This window comes from Prionailurus bengalensis, chromosome B1, assembly GCF_016509475.1.
Source record: "Prionailurus bengalensis isolate Pbe53 chromosome B1, Fcat_Pben_1.1_paternal_pri, whole genome shotgun sequence".
NCBI classification, from domain to species: domain Eukaryota; kingdom Metazoa; phylum Chordata; class Mammalia; order Carnivora; family Felidae; genus Prionailurus; species Prionailurus bengalensis.
In genome coordinates, this window is record NC_057344.1 from 96,054,286 (window position 1) to 96,077,994 (window position 23,709).

Genomic DNA, 23,709 nt, shown 5'->3' on the forward strand with positions numbered 1-23,709 from the left:
GTTGTCATATCAAATTAGTTGCTGCTGTTGATTTTAAAAATATTTTCTGAATTTATCTAGGATGCCTAACACTGACACCAGCATATGTAGTTATGAAGACACTTACAGCCTTTTGTAAAAGTCAGCATTCATCTTACACCAGCTCTTTTCAGATAGAAAACATACTTAATAAATGAAAAAAAATTAGTTAATAAGCCACATTTAACTAGCACTAGTGACTGTTCAATGAAACAATACACAGTAGAAGTTAACTCCATTTAATTTACAGCTTATTTTATAACTGTATTTTATTAAGGTATAATTCATAATAGTAAAATCACGTATCTTAAATATACAGCTTGGGGAATGTTGACAAATATATGCAGCTATATAACTGTCAGCCAGATCAATATACAAATCATTTCAACTGCCCCCCTCTCAAATTTCCTCATGTTCCTTTTACAGCCAGTTTGAATCCCCTGACCTCACCCAGAGAAAACAGTCGTTCTGAGATCCATCACTACAGCTTAGTTTTGCCTATAATTGGCCATCATATAATTAGTTATACAGAATGTTCTGTCTGGTTTATTTTGCTCAATGTAATGCTTTAGAGATTCAGGTAAGGTTATTACATTTATCAGTAGTCCACTCTTTTTTATAAGTAGTACTCCATTGTCTGACTAGATCACAGTTTGTATATCCATTCTCCTATAGATACAAACTTGATTGTTTATGTTTTGTGCCATGAATAAAACTGCCATAAACATTCATTTCTCTTCAGTATGTACCTAAGCATGAAACTACTGAAAAACAGAGTGTGTATTTAACTTTCGAAATTTCCAGTTTTCCAAAGTGATTGTACCATATATTATATTCCTATCCATAGTGTATGAAAGTTCCAGGCACTCCACATTCTCATTATTGCTCAGTCTTTTTTAGTGTTAGCCATTTAACCAGTGTGTATATTTTGTAACTTTAGTCATTTAGTGGTATCTTGTGGTTTTAATTTGCATTTCCTTGATGATAAGTGATGTTGAGAGCGTTTCTATATATACTTATTGGCCTTTTGTATATTTTTTCTGTGAAGTGTCTGTGACGGCTCCTTAACTGGCTTCTCCTTTTATTACAGGTTTGTAGGAGTTTTTTATATATTCTGAGTAAGAGTCTTTTGTCAGATATGGGTATTTTGAATATTTTATTCCAATCTGTGTCTTGCTTCTTTACTTTCTTAGTGGAAGCTTTTGAGGAACAGAAAGTTTTGATTTTGATGAAGACCAATTTCTCTTTAAGTTAGTGCTTTGTGTGTCCTAATTGAAAACAAATGTTTCTCTACTCCAGATTATGAAGATTTTCTCCTAGAACCTTTTTCATTTCACCAGTCACATATAAGTTAATTTTTATGTAGATTAAGTAGAGTCAAGGTTTTGTTTTCATGCTTTTTTCAGTTATCCCAATACCATTTGTTGAAAAGATATCCTTTCCCTTTTTAAATACATTGGCACCTTTGTTAAAAAATCAACTGACTGTATATTGTTTCCTTTCTGGTTTCTGTTACTTTGATATATTTGTCTAAATCTATGCCAATGTCACACTGTCTTCATTGTTGAAGTTTAATAGTAAGTCTTGAAGTCAAGTCATGTAAGTCCTCAAACTCTGTTCTTTTTCAAAATTGTTTGGCTATTTGAGGTCCTTCACATTTCCACATAAAATTTTAATGTTTGTCAATTTAGACCCCAAAAAAGCCTTCTGGGATTTTTAACTGGGATTGTATTAAATCTATGGATCAACTTGGGGAAACAAATTAGGCAGCTTCTTTTCTCCTGTATAAACAAGTCAATAGGTAGGCAGTCCAGATATGGTATGTTACTCTACTGCATTGTTTATAATCCAGGCTCCTCTGTCCTGCTGCTCAGCTCTCCCTGGATTGTCTCCTCATTGATACAATACAGCTAGTGTGTTACCTCAGGTTCCAATTATGCAATTCAGGAAAAAGGAAAGGGGAGGGCAAAGGACAAAAAGTGTATGACAGCTGAATCTTTCATCTTCAAGTCATCTTTCCTTAAATCCCCACCTAATACTGTGTACTTATATCACATTAACCTGAGATGCTTTATCATGCCATTTCTGTCTTCAAAGGAATCTGGAAAAATGTTTTTGAGCAATGCCCCTAAAAATTCAAGTTCTGTCAGTAAAAAAGAAGAGAATAAAGTATATTGTTGTGTATTCTGTACAATAAAAATTCTTCTGCAAGGCTACTAACCTCTGAGTTAAGAATGCTAGTGGAGAAACAGGTTTAGTGGAGAAGTTCACAGATGATCTGCTAGATGGCTTCAAACTCTGAGCTATATTATAGCACAAAATTGGAAAATTCTAGACCAGGAATGTTTAATGCTCACAAAATAAAGCAAAAACATTTTCACATCTGGTTTAACAGCATACATAAGTAAGTGTCATCTGTTTGTAAACAAAAGTAGAATCAGTTGCCCAAATTCAAGGCTACTTCATTCCATTTCCTTCTACAGACTAAAAATAGCCTCCAAGACAGGAAAAACAGCTGGTTAAATACATATGTATCTTAATGATGCCTTAACAAACGTGGATCTCCTTCTCAACTGAAATAGGTCATTGTTTTCAACCCACTTGAAGAATGCAGAAGATTCTGAGTAAAGAATTATTGTACATTACATGGAATTAAAACATGTGCAAATAAGATGTTCCAGTCTCAGGCTGACTGAAGTTTAGGGAAGTGGGAAGAGAAATAATGATTTTGGCTGACAGAGTTGGAGATATTTGGGTTGAGGGTGGTAAGGCAGACAGTAGAACTCATTGACATGGTTGCTTCTGGACTTAATGACTCTGAGGAACATTTTAACTTACTAGATAAACTCATCTACAAACCTTCAATTTTCTTGTTAACTCATATACAACTTGCCACAGAGACACTGTATTTTCACTGACTTCTATGAAAATATTTGCTGTTGAAATGTGCTGGTGGTACCATGATTAAAAGAGATTATACTTATTATTGGTTTACCTTAAAAGATACAGAGAAGAAATGATTGATATGATCATCTACTATACTCCTATACATCAGATTTCTCCATAAGCCACAGCTCTGATTCTGGTTGTTTCCATTCTTCTCCAAGCAGTGTGTTAAAATTGAAAGGCTTAAAGTATTCCAGACAATGGCTAAACAGAAAGAAAAAGAAGGTGGGAACTGAAATGAATTATGCATTTGTGAAACAGCTGTCCTCAAGGGCTATTTGTCACATTTGTGACAGAACAACATTCTATTTTAAAAAATACCAAAGGTAAGATGTTTTCTATGTGTACAACTTTCTCATTCTTTCTATGAAACATTCAGCTCTGAAATTCACATCTCAAAGCACTCTCAATTCTGCAAAAGCTCCCTCATGGCTGAGGGGAGAAATAAAAATCAACCCTCAAAACCTGACTCATTCCATCTAGCCTTAACAAATATTATACTCTTACAGATATTTTTACATTCAAAGTGTTATATACTTTATATGCCACATAGATAATTGTTTTTAAAGCTTCAGCTCAATAGATTATAGAGAATAGACGATTTTGTCAAAGCAAGGGCAGTTAATGTAAAAGAGATTTAATCCTAGTTCTCTCCTTTCTGGGAAAACCATTTAAACTATTGTGGCTTAATGAGGAGAGAAAGGCTTCACTAACAAGTTACAGTGGATCTCAGCTGTGTAGGAAATCACTCTGCCCTGGCTCCACCTTGGCCAATAGTATAATCATACTTTAATCTAGGGTAAAACTCCAATAACTTGTAAACGAGGAGCCTGAATACAGGAAGGCATTAGCTAGCTGGCGAAGAACCAGAGAAACAAGCCATCTTGATATGAGGGCCCTGAGTGAGTTGCATCTGGATTCCTGTCCCATTCTGCCCCCCTGGCCAGGCTGAACCTGGTTTAGAGTCACATGGTCAATGTAGGAAACTTCCAATTACAAAATGAATAAATCACGGGGATAAAAAGTGCAGCCTTGGGAATCTAGTCAATATAGCCTAGTGAATATACTGTAATAGCATTTGTTGTATGGAGACTGATGGCAGCTACACTTATGAGTGTAGCATAATGTACAGACTTATCGAATCACTATGTTGTACACCTGAAACTAATGTAACAGTGTGTCTCAACTATACTTCAATTTTTTAAATTTTAAAAATTAAAAAAAAAAAGAGGTTAGGGAAACAGTGAAGGATAAGATAAAGGGTCAGGACTGGGACAAATGCAAAGGGAAAAGGGAAAAGTGTGTCAGGCAGAATAAAGGCAATTGGCTAGAAAAGATAAAGGTGAAGTGAGTAAAGAGCGTGACAGGAAGGTGAAAGCTAAAGGGAGAGGAATGGCAGTATAGCACTTTCTAAAGGTAAAAAGGCAGGAAAGTCAGTCTACCATGGTACAAAGCCCACCAGGATATCTATTAGGCTATTCTAAACATGCAATCACACCAGACTATCTTGGCCACACTAGGTATGCCCAGAGAGATACAGAGTAGGAATCTCACTTTGCCCCAGGACAGCATGTGCCTTTCCTTCCTAAGGGAGCAGTGTTTACAGCAGTCCATGAAGCATTTATGAAGCTGGGCAGGAATCATATTCTCCTTACGTGACAGGTTCAGGTGCAAAGAGGTAAGACTCAAAATGAGAAAATGTAGGCAATACCTTAGCTTACATGCCTGCTGCCCCACAGGAGCCAAAATCTCTTGTAATAATAACTTCATAGGCATAGTTTCTTACATCCCCACAGGGAATGAGACTGTTTAGGGGAAATCCCAAAGTCATGCCACCCCTATCAGGTATTCATAGTTTATTTGTAATTCCTCTCAGATCAGAATCAATTTACCAATTAAGGGTCATTACTATGACAAGCAATGTTGCCTAAAAATATATCTGACATTTTTATCATCATGAGGTTACCAGGGGAAGAGAGCTAGAGAGTTGACTGAAGATCACATTCTTAAACAGCAAGGGAAAAGATTTATTAACCCCTCACTCACATCAGGAAACATAGATGCCTCTGGCCATTTAGCTCTGAAAGGGATCATAAATGAATTTGCAACCATATTTTTATACTAGCCATTGCAATATTCACTAAGCAACATTTTTCTCATGCCGCTATGGAAATGTAAGTGCTCTACTGACAGCAGTAAGAGAGACAATGTCTGCCCAAAGTCAGTCTGTCAAGTATTTACTGGGGACCGTCACTGGACATAAGACTCTACTAGGTATTTGTACATGTGTCTTCTTGGAATGAAAAATGTTACTACTGTTCTACCACAAATGAGATTCCAAAAAACTCAAAATTGGAACGTATCTTCATTTATTTTCTACTTACAAATCAGGTTTTTGTCCTTGTTGCAGTTCATGCTGAGGTACAGGGTAAAGAGCTTCATAATTTCTTTTATCTTTTGACCCATGAATTGCAAATGAATTGAATTTTGTCACCTTTGGTGGAAAATAACTCCAAGGAAGATAAGCTTTGCCTTCCCATTTTGTCTCTTCTCTGGACACTCTGAATGATAGAGCAAGCTCCTGCTATAGAAACATGTGAAACACAAAAGGTAAATTTAGATGTTTTTAAAAAAAAATTTTTTTTAATGTTTATTCTTGAGACAGAGACAGAGCATGAACAGGGGAGGAGGAGAGAGAGAGGGAGACACAGAATCCGAAACAGGCTCCAGGCTCTGTGCTGTCAGCACAGAGCCCGACACGGGGCTCAAACCCACGAACTGTGAGATCATGACCTGAGCCGAAGTCGGACACCCAACCGACTGAGCCAACCAGGCGCCCCAGTAAATTTAGATTTATACTTGAAACATTTTATATAAGACACACACACCTCTCTACATACCTTATGGATTAAAGGATTTTGTCTAATATTTTTATTTACTTACTTTCCATACATTTCTTCTTCCAGAGAGTAAAAGCACCAAATGTTGTCCGTGACTGTCAAAATTAAAATTCCTCATGAGTGTTTGAAAGAAACAAATGTTATTTTCTTTACTTTCCTTCATACCTGCAGTGTGTGTGCTTATATTAAATTTCCAAATAATTAAAAGGTGCAATATGAATATTGGATAATTACAGGGAGAACTAGTGTGTTCAGTTACTTAGAAATGTGATTTTCAAGCTTACCATTTTTCAGACCATTGCAGTCAAATGCAGAAAGCTACATGTGTCAGATGAGGCAAAGTATGAAAAAGGGATTGTGGGGGGGTGGATACCACAGTATCTGATGGCATAATAAAACCCATCTTGAAAACTAAAACACCATAAAGGAAGTTTGCACAAATATCTACGACTGAATCCAACAACTTTACTAAAGGTTATTTCTGTTAAAAAAAAAAAAGAAAAAAAAAAAAGAAAAGGAAAAAGAAAAAGAAAAAAAAAGACTGATGCTCATCAGGAAGGTAAGAAATAAAAGCATAGATTGTCTAACACAAGTCAAGAGGCTGAAGATTTTAATTTGTATCTCTTCTTTCACACAACTCTCCACCATCCGTCTGCCTGTTGTGTTTTCCTGTTTTTTTTAATTTGTACCATTAGCTCAGACACTGATGTTACATTTTCAAAGATAAAATATATCCTCAGAAGGAATTCTATTAAGAGATCATAACTGGGATGAGCCAGGTCAGTAAGAATTAAAGGATTTCAAGTAGTTACATGAAACAAATTTACTGTCTCTGGAAAACACTAAACATTTCTCCTCAGATGGTCTGTTGTAAGCTTTTCAGGAAGGATTTCCTTCAATAAATAATTCTAACAGAAGTATTATTTTCACTTAAAATTTCTCTGTTTATTTGTATTATTATACAACCTTAAGAATATCCTAAGAGGAATAAAAAGTCCTTGCAAATTAAAACAACAATATTCTTCATGTTGCTTTCTTCTTCATGTTGCTTTCCTAGAGGCTAATTAACTGTCATAGGAGTTGATAGCCTGAAGCAAAACCATGATTCTTGATTATTAACTGTCCTGGAATATGTGAAACTAAACTACTCTAAGGATTTTTTTTAACTTTTAGAATTATTAATTATATACATAATAGTTACTATATAATTTAAAGACAAAAGAGAATCTAATTATCCTATTCATATACTACTAAATCATTTTATGAAAAGACACTGATAGTATCATCTAATGAACTTAAAACTAAGAATAAAACTTTAGAATTCTAGGATACCCAAGTTCTTAACTGCTTTCTAAACAAGTTGCAAGCCTATTTGCCTTAGCTTTCTCTCCTGTATGATGAAAATAATCACACAACAGTTGAAGTTTTATTTCCTCATATGACAGTTTAATCGTATTTTCAACAAAAGATTCTGGCATGTTAGTTAAAAGGTACACACAAAAATATATGATTGTTCTCAAAAATATAATTGTGAACATCTATGTTTTCCACATCAGAATTAGCAAGATATCAAAATAAGGGAAAAGAAAAAAAATATCTAAAATTTCATTTAAATCAACTGTTTGGGACTCTGCCCATCCTACAAAGGGACAGAGGCTACTGGATTTAGATACTAAGAGGTATTTGTCAGTTCCACATCTGACTTCGGCTCGGGTCATGATCACATAGCTCATGGATTTGAGCCCCGCACTGGGCTCTGTGCTCATAGTTCAGAGCCTGGAGCCTGCTTCAGATTCTGTGTCTCCTCTCTCTCTGCCCCGCCCTTGCTTGCCATCTATCTCTTGAAAATAAACATTAAAAAAAATTTTTTTTTAAATTAAGGTCATTTAAAATGAATAATGGCAATATAAAGAAATATTTCTTTACTAAGTATTTTACTAATTTAAATTCTGTCATAATTTAGATGAAAGGTAGCCATAAATTTACTTTTTTGCATATATAGGAAAAACTGCCAACTAGGTAATAAAAAGGGTTCCCAAAGGACTGGTTAAATTTAAACAACAGTCCAAGGTTAATTTTTTTAATAAGTCTTTAAAAAAGCTATGTGTGATTTAATTTTTATCCCTGGCATTGAACACAAAGTGACGTAGTATACACTCAATAGCTGAATGATGAATAAAAGAAGGAATACATAATTATGTAATACATAAAATTCAAATTTAATCCAGTCATTTAAAAGATTCCCAAAAAGAAACTGGTTCAATTAATTATATCTATATCTCCTTATATTTCTGAATAGCTAATATATAATAATGCAAATTTTAGAATAAATAATGAGAGGAAGTTTTGTTATTTATAATGATTTTTCATTTTATAAAAAACCCAATTAGAAAACAAGCACATTAGAGAATTGAGAATAATATCAACATAATATTTTCAAAGGTTTATAATATATGTTATACACTAACTTGAAAATAAAGAATTATACATAATTCAGATTAGTTCAGATTAGCACTCCTATTAGTTGAGCTTTTCCCTGACCATATAATTTATAATAAGGAAATAACTGTATTCAAATTACATAGTAATGAGTTAGAAAAAAATGTTATACTTACGGACAAAGTTCAACTTCTAAATACTGTTCAGTTATGTCATTCAAGAAAAATGCTTCCACAACTTTTGAAAACAAAGATAAGACATACTGAGAAGGTTGATTTTGCCTCAGTAATAAATACTTCATTTTTTAGAATATAAAATGAATTAACTCAGTATTTTTAATTCTATCCCCAAAAGAAAACAAATACGCATTGCCTGGAAGAAGAAATACATAGGAAATAAATCATCATTTTTTTCCTACATCAGATCATCATAAATTAAAAATATTAATAAAGCCTCGTGTTGGGTGACGTTCTAAAACAATGAATATTATCACACAGACTTTGAGACAGTTATCTTCTTTTCTAGGAATTTATCTTAAGAAAATAATCAGACAGGGGCGCCTGGGTGGCTCAATCGGTTAAGCGTCCGACTTCAGTTCAGGTCATGATCTCACAGTCCGTGAGTTTGAGCCCCGCGTCGGGTTCTGTGCTCACAGCTCAGAGCCTGGAGTCTGCTTCAGATTCTGTGTCCCTCTCTCTCTGCCCCTCCCCTGCTCATGCTCTGTCTCTCTCTGTCTCAAAAATAAATAAACGTTAAAAAAAATTTTTTAAATGGTTATTTCCCACTATATAAATAAAACTCCTGTTATATGGGAGAGCTGTTAAATAAACTATGGAATTTATATATTCCATGCAAAAATATATAATACAGTCATTACAATCAAATATACAGTTAATTATATTTTTTGATATGGGAAGATATCCATGATATGTGATAAGCAGGCTGCAGAACAATAACGAAATGTACATGAAATAAGAATGTGCATGCATGCCTGTGTCTAGATGTCTGTAAAGGGGAAAGCCTGGGTGGCTGAGTCTGTTGAGCATTTGACTTCAGCTCAGGTCATGATCTCACAGTCCGTGAGTGTGAGTCCTGCATCAGGCTCTGGGCTGACAGCTCAGAGTCTGAAGCCTGCTTCGGATTCTGTGTCTCCCTCTCTCTCTGCCTCTCTGCTGCTTGCACTCTGTCTCTCTGTCAAAAATAAATAAACATTAAAAAATAAAAAAATAAATGTATGCAAAGTATGAGTACGCACGCACGCGCACACACACGTGCACACAAATGACTGGTTATCTCTGATAGGGGCAATACACGTAGGTGATTTTTCTTTTCTTTACAATTTCCTGGATTTTTTTGTGCATGTGATGTTTTTTAAATTGTTTAATTATGAAAGTAATACATACTTCTTACAAATGATTAAAACAATATAAACATATATAAAGTAAAAAGTCAAAGTCCTTTTCTTTCCACTTTGCTCTAAAATTTTTGTCAGATGTTTTCTGTCCCTCTACAATCTATTTTACCTGCGTGGATTTTAAAAAATATGGATCATAATTGCCTACAACTTGCTTTTTTCACAAAAAACTTTGCAGCATATAGATACCTAATGCTTTTAAACTATTGTATACTATTCTTCTATAGAATGTTATAATTTATTCACACAGTCCTTTATTGAAGACATATATGTTGTTTCCAGTTTTCCATGTGTTATTTTTATAATAAAATAGCTAAGGGTCGCCTGGCTGGCTCAGTTGGTTGAGCATCCAACTGTTGATTTCAGCTCAGGTCATGAGCCCAGGGTCTTGGCATCAAGCCCCACTCGGGCTCCTCGCTGAGCATGGATACAGTTCCATCAATGATTCAGGCTTATTGCCCCTTTCTAAGTTTTTTACCTAAATGAATTAGAATGCTTCCATGATGGTTAATTTTTGTGTCAACTTAGCCATAGTACCCAGATATTTGGTCAAACATTATCCTAGATGTTTCTGTGAAGGTATTGTTTACATGAGATTTGACATTTAAATCGGTAAACTTTTAAATCGGTAAAAGCAGATTATTCTCTATAATGTGGCTGAGTCTCATCCAATCATTGAAGCCCTTAACAGAAAAAAGACAGACTTCCCCTGACCATGAAGGAATTCTGCCAGCAGACACCATCAGACTCAAACTGCAGTATATACTCTTCACCACATCTCCAGCCTGCTGCTCTACCATGAAGATTTTGTACTTGCCAGACTCCAAAACTGCATAAGCCAATACCTTAAAATAAATCCCTCTCTTTCTTTACACATACACACACTCACACGCACACTGTATCTCTTGGTCTTGTTTCTCTGGAAGAATCTAATACATCTTCTAATTACTATTTTCCATAATCATCTTAAAATCATTTTTGCATCTTCTCTGAATTAAACCCTGTATCAGATTCTGGGAATACTTTCATTAGCTTACAACCTAATCAGACATGAAAGTGGACACTTCTAATAAAAATATCAAAAGGGAAGGAGGTATGGGTTGTTACCACAAGAAAAAAGAAAACAGATACTTAGCTCCAAAATGTGGTTTAGGGAAGGATTCCTGGAGAAGGTGTTACCTAATCTCCATCTTGAAAGATGAGTTGGAACTGGGTGAAGAGGAATGATGAAAAGGGCATTCCAGGATGAAAGAGAAGTATAATCAAATGTACATGATTAGGAAATATTTTCCCTTAAAGAACTACAAGCAGTTCAGTCTTTCTAGGCAAACATTGAAGTGCATGAAGAAGCAATGCTGCAAAGAGAATAAGGGGCTAGGTCATGGAAAATCTTATATAGAGATCATAAAAAGAAGGATGAAACTATCCCAAGAGGACAGGGAGCCTGAGAAGGTTTGTAAAGACCTGAATTTTGAGTTTGAATTTTCATTTTATTTATTTTATTTATTTTTTTAAATTATTTTTTTTATTAACGTTTATTTATTTTTGAGACAGAGAGAGACAGAGCATGAACAAGGGACGGTCAGAGAGAGAGGGAGACACAGAATCTGAAACAGGCTCCAGGCTCTGAGCGGTCAGCACAGAGCCCGACGCAGGGCTCGAACTCACAGACCACGAGATCATGACCTGAGCCGAAGTCGGCCGCTTAACCGACTGAGCCACCCAGGCGCCCCTTGAATTTTCATTTTAGATAGATCACTCTGGCTTCTAAGTGAAGAATGAAGCCAAGGGCAAAAGGACAAGTAAGGAGGCTTTGACTGGCCCAGGTGAAAGATCATAAAGGTCTAACCTATGGCAGGGATAGTGGGGATGAAGAAGAACTAGCTTAGAGAAACATTCAGGAGGTAAAGCTGATAGGACTCAGTAAATAAATCCAAATATGGAGAGTGAGAGAGAAGGATATATTGGAAAGACCTCATATTTCTGTATTTGGTGAACTGATGTATTAAGTAATTGGGCAATTGGGGAAAGAAGCAGGTTTATGACAGAAGTAGATGAGTTGAGTTTAGGAGCTCTTGAGTTTGGTGTCTGTACTTCCAGTAGTTAAGTCACATTGGTGTCTACACCAGTAGGTAGCTGGTATATTTAAGTTCGGTATCAGTAAAAGATAATGTATGTTTTACATACAGTAAGTTAACACTGACAAAATGCATGCTATACAGATTGTATGGATTACAAGAATCATCAAAGTTTTTTTTAAAGAAATGAAACCTATATTAGACCTTAGAACTAAGTGCATTACAGGTGGGGGGAATAGAATGAGAAAAGGTACATGGGTGAGAACATGCATGGATAGTAAGACCATTAGCCTTTCATAAGTCAAGAGCCTTTGGTTGACATATGGTTTCACTTATATATGGAATCTAAAAAACAAAATAAATGAGTAAATAAAAAGTGGAAACAGACCCATAAATACAGAGAACAAACTGATGGTTGCTGGAGGGAGACAGGGAACATGGGTGAAAGGCAGTGGGAGATACAGGCTTCCAGTTTTGTAATAAATAAGTCACAGAGATAAAGGGAATATAATCAATGGTACTGTAATAGCATTGTATGGAGACTGATGGCAGCTACACTTGTGAGCATAGTATAATACACAGACTTGTCGGACCATTATGCTGTACACCTGAAACTAATGTAATATAGTGTATCAATGACACTTTAATTAAAAAAAAGAGCTTTTGGTTGAATATGATAGCCCAACCCATGAGTACTCTGAAATCTTACAGGAAGGGTTTGAACTTTCTCTCAGGGACAGTTATGGTTTGTGATCTGAGGAATGGAATCATAAAGAGTATTTCTAAATGTAAGTTTGGTTGCTTAATTAGAATACATTAGGAGGGGATCATATAGCAAACCTGGCAAAATGTAATTTCATGGTATGTCTTTTAGTCTTCATTTGACATGTGAGATTGTCAGTATAAAATAAAAACTACATTTCATATTAAAGTTGATAGTATTTCTATAAGTAAAACATCCCCAAACTTCCATAAAGAAGGTTTATAAGGTTAAAGTGGCAATTTGAAGATACTTAACGACAAAACAGAAATGCTGAACTCTTCTTAAAATAGGTATCAGAAGTAAAGGAAAGAAATATGGCAGCAATTTAAAAATCTGGATTTGTAATTGCCATTTTTCACTGTTCTAGTTATATAGCTGAAGTCACACAGGTGATGGTAAAAAAGTCAGAATAAGAGATTGGTAGGGAACGGAAGAAACTGCACACGTCAGCTGCTCAGAAGAGCACACACTTCCTTACAGCAAGATAAAATAATAGTTCTAGGAGAGGGTATTATAAAAAGATTTATGTTTGCAATAAAATACAGTACTTCCACTTACCTTCATAATCCCACAGTTCATTGAAAGGTTTTCCTGGCTCTCCAAGTGGGGCTGGAGGATCATTGAAAAATGGGGCGCTAACTTCCATCACCACTCCTCCATCACCTGGATTCAGCCTGACAAACACTGGCTCATGCTTCACTGGAAAACCATCCCAAGTGTATTCTATTTTAAAATCCATCTGAAGACTCTAAAGGAAAAAAAAAAAAAAATAAGACAAACTCTTTAACCGTATACAATTGTTTCCTATAGTTAGAAATGAAATGGAAATGTCAATGTCAAATAGCAGGAAAGCAGCAGAGGGGCAGACACACAGTTCTGAGAGTCAAAAGGCCATTTGTGTTATGGCAAACTGTGGACGTGAGTTCTATTGTAAGATAGGGAGTTGGATCCAAAAAGCTTTAAGACTAGGTCTAGATGCAGCTCATGTTATCTTGTAAAGAATATATCAAAATCATTTTTAAAAACCAATTAAGTCCACTGAAGAAACTATTCATGTACTTAATGACTATAAACACTATGAGTTTCTACATTCTTTATCTTTTATTCTAAAATGTGCAGGTGTATTGGACCCCTTTGGGAATCAAGATCTATATAATAAAAAAAACGATTTGATAAAAAAAATAACTACAAATCAGCAGAAGCACTGCTGTTAACACTTGTTCTTTTGGCTACAACCTTTTTCTCTTTGGGGTGGGAATTGCGGGAAGGTGGGTGCTCCAACTATTTGAAGGTTAGTAGAGTTTAATATTGTCTTCCTTGATCTCAGGGTACAGATTTTCTTAACCTTCTCAATTGTTGATATTTCAAGTGTTAAACACAACATGTTAATCCCTTCTCTGACTGAAAAATAGACAGAATTTATCGTCTAAACTTTGAAATAGACTAAATACATTTGACACAAGCAGTATTTGCATTTTAAATTGTTTCTCTGAGGATTAAATGCAAAGAAAGCATTATATTAATAAAATTACATTTTTATTTAAACACTATGGATCAGGCATTTTATAAATGTTATCTCACTTAATTTCACAACAAACTTGCAGAGGATCTATTTTTATCCTCATTACAAATGAAGAAAACAGATTTGTCCAAGGTCACATGAAACTGAACTAACATAAGCCATGTTTTCCCAAATGAAGATACATCACTGGGGTGCCTGGGTGGCTCAGTCGGTTAAGTGGCCGATGCCGGCTCAGATGATGATCTCACAGTTCGTGAGTTCGAGCCCCGTGTTGGGCTCTGTGCTGACAGCTCAGAGCCTGGAGTTTTCTTCAGATTCTGTGCCTCCCTCTCTCTCTGCTCCTTCCCTGTTTGCACTCTGTCTCTCTCTCTCCCTCTCTAAAAAATTAATAAACATTAAGAAAAATGAAGGTACATCAGAGATCTGTAAGGAGATGAAAACCTTATTTTAGGAGTGGTGGATTCCTCAACTTATATTAGGTCCTTATGTCTTGTTCAGAAGATAATCTTGATTAGCAATGGTGCTATTTCCAAACTTCAATTTCCCTTATCTGAAACCTTTGAATGCATTTCCTTGCTTCATAGGTTTTTACTGCAAATAATAAAGTTATTAAGTTTTGAATAAATTTATTTCAATGAATAGATACTGAGTACCTACTGTGTACCAATCATTGGGAGATCCAAATATATAAGCTCGGTGGTCCACAGGAATCCAAGATCTTTGAAAACCTTTTTCTAAAGTATGTAGTAGCTCTTCCTAATTTTCACTACATGCTAACAAATTTTAATTGATAATCTCTAAAATTAAAATAAAATAATTCTGGCATTACAATCCATTTGCAACTTACAGTATTTGAGAAGAGGATATGTTCAGCAATTTATGTTCTTCATTATTAAAATAAGCTCAATGAGTGATAAGTCTGCATAAAATGACTGATTTTTGTAGAACTTAGTACTGATTTTATGTGAAATAAAATACCTCAATCATAAATTTACTATCCTTAGTTGAAATATCAAGGCACATTCTTCATGTATAAATGGATAAATCTCTATCCCAAATTTTGGTACTGGTTAAGTACCATCTTGAAGCATACAGGAAGAAATAAGAACAAATCAAGATGTTAGAAATGGTGATTAAATCTGATTCTGGTACCAATATGCCAGAGAATATGCTATTCTCATAACCTGGAGCTTTACCATCCTGGCAAAATATAACTTAGTGACTTGGAAGTTTTGGCGGATTCACTCATTCTCCACAGGACCATCATATCTACAAAAATATTGCACACATTAAAGGGATCTCTATCCTAATCAGTGGGTTTCCACTACAGAATTCTCAATGCCCAGCTATTCTAGGCAATCATCTCTATGTCTAAATGGAATTAAACCACACGCAGTGATTTGTTCCTAAAAAGTGGCTTGTCACTTCCATCCACACATGGTGGGTCTTGTGGTAAGACTGACATGTACTTTAGAGTTTCAAATTACAAACTACTCTATAACTTCAAATTATAAAATGTAATCTTACTTAAAAGTCCAGAAGAAATTAAATATAAAAGCAGAGCTACTCTTGTTGAGAGTATAAAGTAGTGGAACTTCAAGACCTTCTACTAGCCTTTTTACCTGATTTCTTTGAGCAGTGTTTGAAAATTACTGCAAGAAATATTGACTAGATTTCTACCAGCAAGGAGGAGTGTCATGGATGACATGTCCAAGGGTAGCATGTAACTTTGGCTTTAATTGCATAAATGACTTTAGTTTCCTTATTAGAATGACAAATTTGTTAATTTGCTTAAAGAGCATTCCTATTAATCTAAATGTACACAATGTTTATAACAAAATTAACCTAAAAAAATGGTCAAACCCACTAGTTTACAATGTAATCTAAATATAACATGGACCCAGACAAAAACAACACATTCTCCTTTCAATTTCCCTGGGATACTTAGAACTGTCTCCTGAAGCTTAACTCTCACTACCTCTCAATTTTTTTGTTTGCACGTGTACTCATATGAAGTAAAGACAATTCAACTGTCCATGTCCTTTGTGAACTGTGCCAGTGTGCATCCCTGCAGCACTCTACTTCCTGTCACTCTCTACTGTCTATACATGATTCACAGCATTACAACATGTTTACTGTCTCCCCATTCCCAACTAGAATGCCTGTAACTAATAGGAATTTATTATTTATTTCTTAAGTAAATAATCATTCTAGTCTCTGGATCCAAAATTTCATGATTCTAAGGTTTTGTGCAATAGAAATCAACTGTGTTTGTGGTAGCATTTCTCTTTCAACCAAAACAGTGGTAAGTAACTAAGATAATATATCATACCTAGAAACGTCCTTTCAATTTAGTTTATCATAGGTGTATTGGGTGCCTGGGGGCTCAAGTCCAACTTCAGCTCAGGTCATGATCTCGCAGTCTGTGAATTCAAGCCCTACATCGGGCTCTGAGCTGACAGTTCAGAGCCTGGAACCTGCTTCAGATTCTGTGTCTCCCTCTCTTTCTGCCTCTCCCTCACTCACACTCTGTCTCTCTGTGTCTCTCAAAAATGAATAAATGTTTAAAAAATTTTTTTAAAAAGGTTTATTAACTACTCACTTTATTTCAGGTGACATACCAGGTGCTCAGGAAATAAAGTTTAAGTCTCTAGGGAGTTAGGGATGATTCTCATGTAGCTAATCAACCGGTCTTGTATAACTAAACCAAACAGGTCTATTATCAATTAGTTCATTTTGCAGTCCAATTTAATAAGGTTGGATCCCTATACCAAACTATAAATAGTTTATGTAGTATATTTAAATAGTATATGTTATATATAATATATATAATACATAGTATAAATAGTAATATATTATATATACTATATATAATATATACTATATTTAAATAGTATATAAAAATAGTATATATATTTAAATATAGTTTGGTATATTATGTTCAAATGTAAATGAATCAAAAATTTAAACATAAAAACCATATTAAAAAATGGAAAAAATGAATTTTTAAAAAACCTTATAGTAGAAAAAAAACCTTTTAAAATATAACCCCAGGGGCACCCCAGTTGAGTGTCAAACCCTGACTCAGGTCATGATCTCACAGTTTGTGAGTTTGAGCCCTGCATCGGGCTCACTGCTGTTAGCACAGTGCCCACTTCAGATCTTCTTTCCCTCTCTCTCTCTGTGCCCTTCCCTCGCTTGCATGCTCTGTCTCAAAAATAAACTTAAAAAAATAAATAAAATATAACCCCAAACCCAAAAGACATAAAAGAGTGATACATTTGGCTGCATAAAAATAATACCAGAAGAAGTCTGCCTACATCCACAAAAAAACAAAACAAAACAAAACAAAACAAAAAAACAACTACCACCATTACAGGGGCGCTTGGGTGGCTCAGTTGGTTAAGCACCTGACTCCTGATTTTGGCTCATGTTATGATCATGACATTGAGCCCCATGTCGGGATCCATGTCGGGATCCACGTCAGGCTCCGTGCTGGGCATGGAGCCTGCTTGAGATTCTCTCTCTCTCGCTCGCTCTCTCTCTCTCTCCCTCTGCCCTTCTCCCTGCCTCATGTATGCTCTCTAGAAAGAAAAGAAAAAAAAGAAAAGAAGCCCACCATTACAAAATCAAAAGACAGTTTGGGAACGAAAACATCTTCAACTCATATTTTAGACAAATAACTAACTTCTTTTATGTTTAAAGGGCTCCTAGAAACCAGTAAGGAAAAGATCAATATCCCAACAGCAAAATAGGAAAACACAGTTGACAGAAAGTAGATGCAAAATGTTCAACCTCACTTATGATAGAAATGCTAATAAAAACAATACATTACTATTTCCATGGATCAAAAAGTTTGATAACATGGTATAATAAAGAGGACACTGAGAAATAATCACATATTGTTGTGGGGGCATTACTGGCACAGCCTCTGTGAAGAGCAATCCCTCAATATCCATCAAAACAAAAAAAATGCAAATATCCTTTGACTCAATTCTAGTTCTAGGAGTTATTATACCTGCACATATTCAAAATGACATAAGTATAAAGACATTCACTGCAACATTATTTATAATAACAAAATATCAAGTTAATATCATAATTTAAATATCCATCAGTAGAAGACTGGTGAAGAAATTACACTATTATTAAGCAAGGAAATACAATTTAGCTATTAAAAATGAGGCGGCTCTATATATATCTAGAATATATTCAGTGAAAAAAGCAAGGTGCAAAAAGCATGAATTTATTTCATTAAAAAAAAGGCACTTTGCATATATACTTGTGAATGCATATAGTATCTCAAAAAGCACATACAAGAAACCAGTGATGACAGTGGTTATCTCTTTTGAGGGAATTAACTGCCTGAGACAAGACAGAAAGGGAGGTTTACTTGCAACCATTATCACTTTCTTTTAAAAAACTACCTGAATTTTATATTATGATAGGCACACATCACTATCAAAAAATAAATGAATCATTTGAAACTATTTTTAAAGTCCATTTTATGGCTGGATCTCTCAAAGACTATAGTGACCACCTCTTCTCTATAGACGCTTCTCTGACTCTACATATGCTGAACATTTCTAAAAAGTCAGAATGAACACTGGGAATATTATTGAAGGAATATATTCATTCAAGGTGATCACCAGTCTATTATGCAATTTCAGTGTTGGCTATTTAAACTTTTTTTCATTATTTTTTAATGTTTTATTTTATTTTTGAAAGAGACACAACATGAGTGGAGGAGGAACAGAGAGAGGGAGACAGAATCTGAAGCGGGCTCCAGGCTCTGAGCCCTCAGCACACAGCCAGACTTGGGGCTGGAACTCACCAACCATGAGATCATGACCTGAGCCAAAGTCAGATGCTAACCCACTGAGCCACCCAGGTACCCCTATTTAAACTTTCTTAAAAGAATGTTTGTTAATCTGTGTTTTTCCACATTTTTAACCTCTATTCTTCAAACTACTCTTTCATCAAAAAAAAGTCACAGTTTTTAAATTATTTTCATGCTTTATCTGTACTAGAGAAAAGGCCTTTAAAAGGCCTTTAAAAAGGGAGATAAAGAAGACAGAACCCCAGAACACTGAGCACCTGGAAGATGGAAAACATTCTGCAAAGGTTAAGTTACGGAAAAAGGTGTTTTCTCTACAGAACGTTTTACAAGGAAAATTTCCAAATTCCTTTTTTCACGAAATTTTCTGTAGTTTCTCACGATAATTATTTTCAGTTTGCATTCTGCTTCCACTTGCTCCCCTGCCCATTTACAAGAGAAACGGAGAAAGAAGAAAGTCCGAAAGTGCGAGTAAACTATGCCAGCAAAAGCAGCGGAAAAATAAATTACCAGAGAAAAAGCCAACAAGACTGGTCGAAGGTGCCAGTAATGACAGAGGGAACAGCGCATAACAAGGAGAGAACACAGACCCGGAAGGTCTTTTCTGCACCACACTCAGCTCACTAGCTTCTGTGGGGGTCACTGGAGAGGGCTCAACCTTAGGCCCCGCCCAGCTGCCTACACATTCTGGGGGTGAGGCTCGGAGGACTGAGGCCGAGATGCCTGGTTTTTGCAGGAAAGAAAACTGCTGAAAGACTACCAATGAATATCTGAACTTTTAATCTTTCCACTTAAGTTTGAGCAGTCTAGAAGGGGAAGGATGGGTAATTCAGCAATATAAATACTGTGCAACAATCTGAAAATGGATTATAAATCATTAAAATTACAATAGAACGAGGGCTCCTAGGTGGCTCAGTCAGTTAAACACCAATTTTGGCTCAGGTCATGATCTCATGGTTCACATATCCCAGCTCCACATCCAGCACAGAGCCTGCTTTGGATCCTCTTGCCCCTCCCTCTCTCTCTCTGCCCCTCCCTCCATCTCCCTCCCTTTCAAAAACAAACATTAAAAAAAAAATTACAATAGAACACATACAGCAATAATTCACTTAATGTAACTAAAGGCTAACTGGCCCTATAAGCAAAAATTGTAAATTAATTTTATATTACACTCATTATAAATAATATTACCCTAAATGTAAATTATATTACACTACTGGGAGGCATATACATAGTGGTCAAAGATTGTGACGTTGGAACCAGACTGCCTAGGGTCAAATTGCAATTCAAGCACTTTCCAACTGTGATCATCAGCAAGTTACTACTGTAAAAAGGATTTTAAAATAGGACCTAGCTTCAAAGGTTTTTGTGAGCGGATATATATACATACATATATATATATATATACACACACACATATATATACACACACACATATATATATACACACACATATACACACACACACACACACACACACACACACATATATATATATGTAGTACAGTGCCTAGCATGTATGTAGTAAATATAAGAGATTAGCTGTTATTATTAAAGTATATAGGTTTGCTTAAAAAATATTTTTCTGTTGAAATCATTAAAATTACATCTTTCTTAAGTGGTTTTCCTTTAAAAAAACTAGACTATGAGGTAGGAGAATCTAACTGACCCCTGAGATCATAAAATATGGTTAAGTGTTCTAGAGATACACATCATGGCTCTGGTTGGTTCAGTCTTAACTATCCGAGCATTTATCAATCTATTTTCCTTCATTTAGTGTCTCTTTCATGCCAGTGTAAACTTATTGTTTCTAAAGAGGATTAGACACAAACTCATAACACAATTTTGTGTAAAATTTTAAACTTCTCAAGAAAAGGTAATAATTTACAGAACTACAATATTTCCAAATAATAGAATCACTCTGTATTTTGGTTGCTGAGAGTTACCAAAATTTCTATAGGATCTATGGGTTTAATTCAGGAGGAGTCACTGCACTTGAACTTCATAGCTACTCTGAGAATACTGTGCATATGCTACATATTTAAGTCAAGTCACCACCGTTTTCTCCTGCTCTGCAAGAGCAGACATTAGTGTGTAACCATTACTCAAAAATCGTAAAAATTGCAATTTCACATGGCTCAGCCTAAACTTATTTTGCTTATAGCATACTTTTAAAAACCTCTTTGGGGGAAAAACGGCTTTTGTATTTGTTTTACCACAACTATTATTTTTGTTTTATAAAAATCACTTTGGGTGGGAGAGGGAAATGAGGAGTTATTGTTCAATAGGTATACAGTTTGAGTTAGGTAAGATGAAAAAATTCTAGAGATCTGCTGTACAACAATGTGCACATAGTTAACACTACTATACTGTACACTTAAAAATTTGAGAGATTTCATATCATTTTATATTACAGAAATTATAATAATAAAAAAGACAAGCTTAAAAAGAGAGCTCCCAATTTCCAGGCCATGCTTCTCTTGGCTGGTGAAAATAAACATAATTATGAAGAGCTTCTTAAAAATCAGTTTTTTATGGCATTTAATTATACCAGAGAATGTTTCATACAGTTTTCACCCTAGCTTAAAGTTCCAACTTTGTATTCTTTATGATGCTTTCCATATAGTACTGGGTGCTCAATGTCAATTTATTAAATAAGTTAATATTAGTAAAAGCTATCAATTTTCAAGGGTTTTCTTTATTGAGGAAATAGATCTAGGGCTAGAGAATGGTTAAACACATACTAAGTACTTTTATTCTCTCACTTCTCATTCCTTGTACTCAATTACATTAATACTTTCGAAGCACATCTACTGAATTCTTTAATTCCTTCTTCACATATTTGTTGAGCCCTTACTGTGTTCCAGGCAGGAGCCTGGAGACAAACTACAAAACAATGCATGAAGCATAGAGAACACAAGGGAACCTTTAAAATCAAGCAACACTAGAGGCAATACTTTAAGGATAAGTGGAATCATCACAATTTTGTTTCATAAGGATGAAAAATTTTTTGAAAAAACTCCACTGAAATTCAGAAATTCAACTAGCTGAGTTTTGTAAACCAGCTCCCCCAGACAAACACCAAATCCCAAAACTACAGTTTGTATTGAACTTGACTGTATAAACCAGATAGTTCAAGTACAGAGATAAAAATTCCTACTTCAGATATTTAATTTATGCAATGCAAAGACAATTCATCATTTATATCCAGAAGGTACTCTTTGCCAGCACTAATATATATTAACATCTATTAACTTCTACAAATGTAGAATTAAATTTATTACTATTTGATGGCAAATTAAACTACAATATGACAAAATACAGGTTCAAATGTAGGAGAACTTAAAAACAAGTCCTTGGGGAGTCAGTGAAGAGTTCATGAAGAAAAGTCATACACCGACCTTCAAAAAAGAGTTGAAACTTGCCCACTCAATCTCTCCTTCCAATAAGTTTTTGGGTTAACTTCAAGGCTACCAAAACCAGATCAAGTTCAATCTTCACTGACACAAAGCTAAACTAAACTTTTTTGTGGTTATTAGATATACCTCCATATTTAACAGCCAGCCTTTAGAGGAAGGGACCACCTCATCTCTTAATAGGGAGTATGGAGAAAGCTTCAGGATTTCAAATACATAAATGGACATAGTGGGACAAATTTTTTAAACTTCTTAATATATTCTGCTAATATTATATCATTTATATAGCATTATGAGTACAGAACAACAAAACTTAAACTGTTAAAGAGAAAGCCAAGTAGAGATACATCTTGACATATCTAGTGAAACCATTTCAATAAAACGTATTTGGCAGAACCATAATCTATTAAAGCTAGCTTCAAGTTAATATTTTTATTGCTAGTGTTGAAATTTCCTCCAATAGTAAGATAAGGCTTATATCCAGACAAAATCAATTTTTAATTCTGATAATTGTAATTTACCCCAAAATTTAAAGTTTTGTCTAATTTTTTCTTCCAATACAATGTAACTTTTTTCTTCTTTTTTAAGGAAGCAAAGTATCTCCAAAGAAATAACTGCTGGGGCGCCTGGCTGGCTCAGTCGGTTAAGCCACCGATTTCGGCTCAGGTCATGATCTCACAGTCCATGAGTTTGAGCCCCGCGTTGGGCTCTGTGCTGACAGCTCAGAGCCTGGAGCCTGCTTCGGATTCTGTGTCTCCCTCTCTCTCTGACCCTCCCTCGTTCATGCTCTCTCTCTGTCTCAAAAATAAACAAACACTAAAAAAAAAAAAAAATTAAAAAAAAAAAAGAAATAACTGCTGAATTTGCAGGACCTTTGGAGTACTTGTAACTACATGCCTTACTGACACACAGTTAAATATTTAAAGAGGTGTTTCGTTTCTCTAAAGACCCAGAGGGGCAGTATCGTACTTAGCTTCTGGAAATCAAGTCCATACTCAAAAATCCCCAGAAGGTCAGCCTTGGTGGTGGACTCTGAAGCCGCCAGCATGGGTTCTCCCTCCAGCTCCAGAAATTTACTTACTTTCCACTCACTCCTTTTGGCCAGCACGTTCTCCCAGTCCAGAAGTACTAGGTATCAAAGATCCCGAGAACATTTAAAATATGTATTTTATGCCCTACCTACGTTTACATCTTGGGATGTAAACACACATAAACACACACACGGAAACACTGTACTCCACCACAGGAAGACCGAAAGGAGCCAGCTCGCCCCTGCCACGCTAGTGGCTCAATTCCCTGTTATCCAGGTTATCGCAGCTCCGCCTATAGCTTGACAAATAGCCAATAGCGTGTAAAGACTCTAGGAAGCGCGATGA

General features: G+C 35.3%; 1 protein-coding gene across 1 annotated transcript; it reads right to left on the minus strand.

Annotated features, from left to right (window-relative positions):
- Positions 1-241: 241 nt before the first annotated feature.
- Positions 242-23,642, minus strand: CB1H4orf33 (chromosome B1 C4orf33 homolog). Its single transcript, XM_043568510.1, has 6 exons — positions 23,415-23,642; positions 13,117-13,306; positions 8,480-8,540; positions 5,908-5,959; positions 5,349-5,548; positions 242-3,168 (listed from the first exon to the last, which is right to left on the minus strand). Exons 2-6 carry the CDS (start codon positions 13,295-13,297, stop codon positions 3,063-3,065), a joined length of 600 nt encoding a protein of 199 aa, XP_043424445.1. The 5' UTR covers positions 13,298-13,306; positions 23,415-23,642; the 3' UTR covers positions 242-3,062.
- Positions 23,643-23,709: the final 67 nt, after the last annotated feature.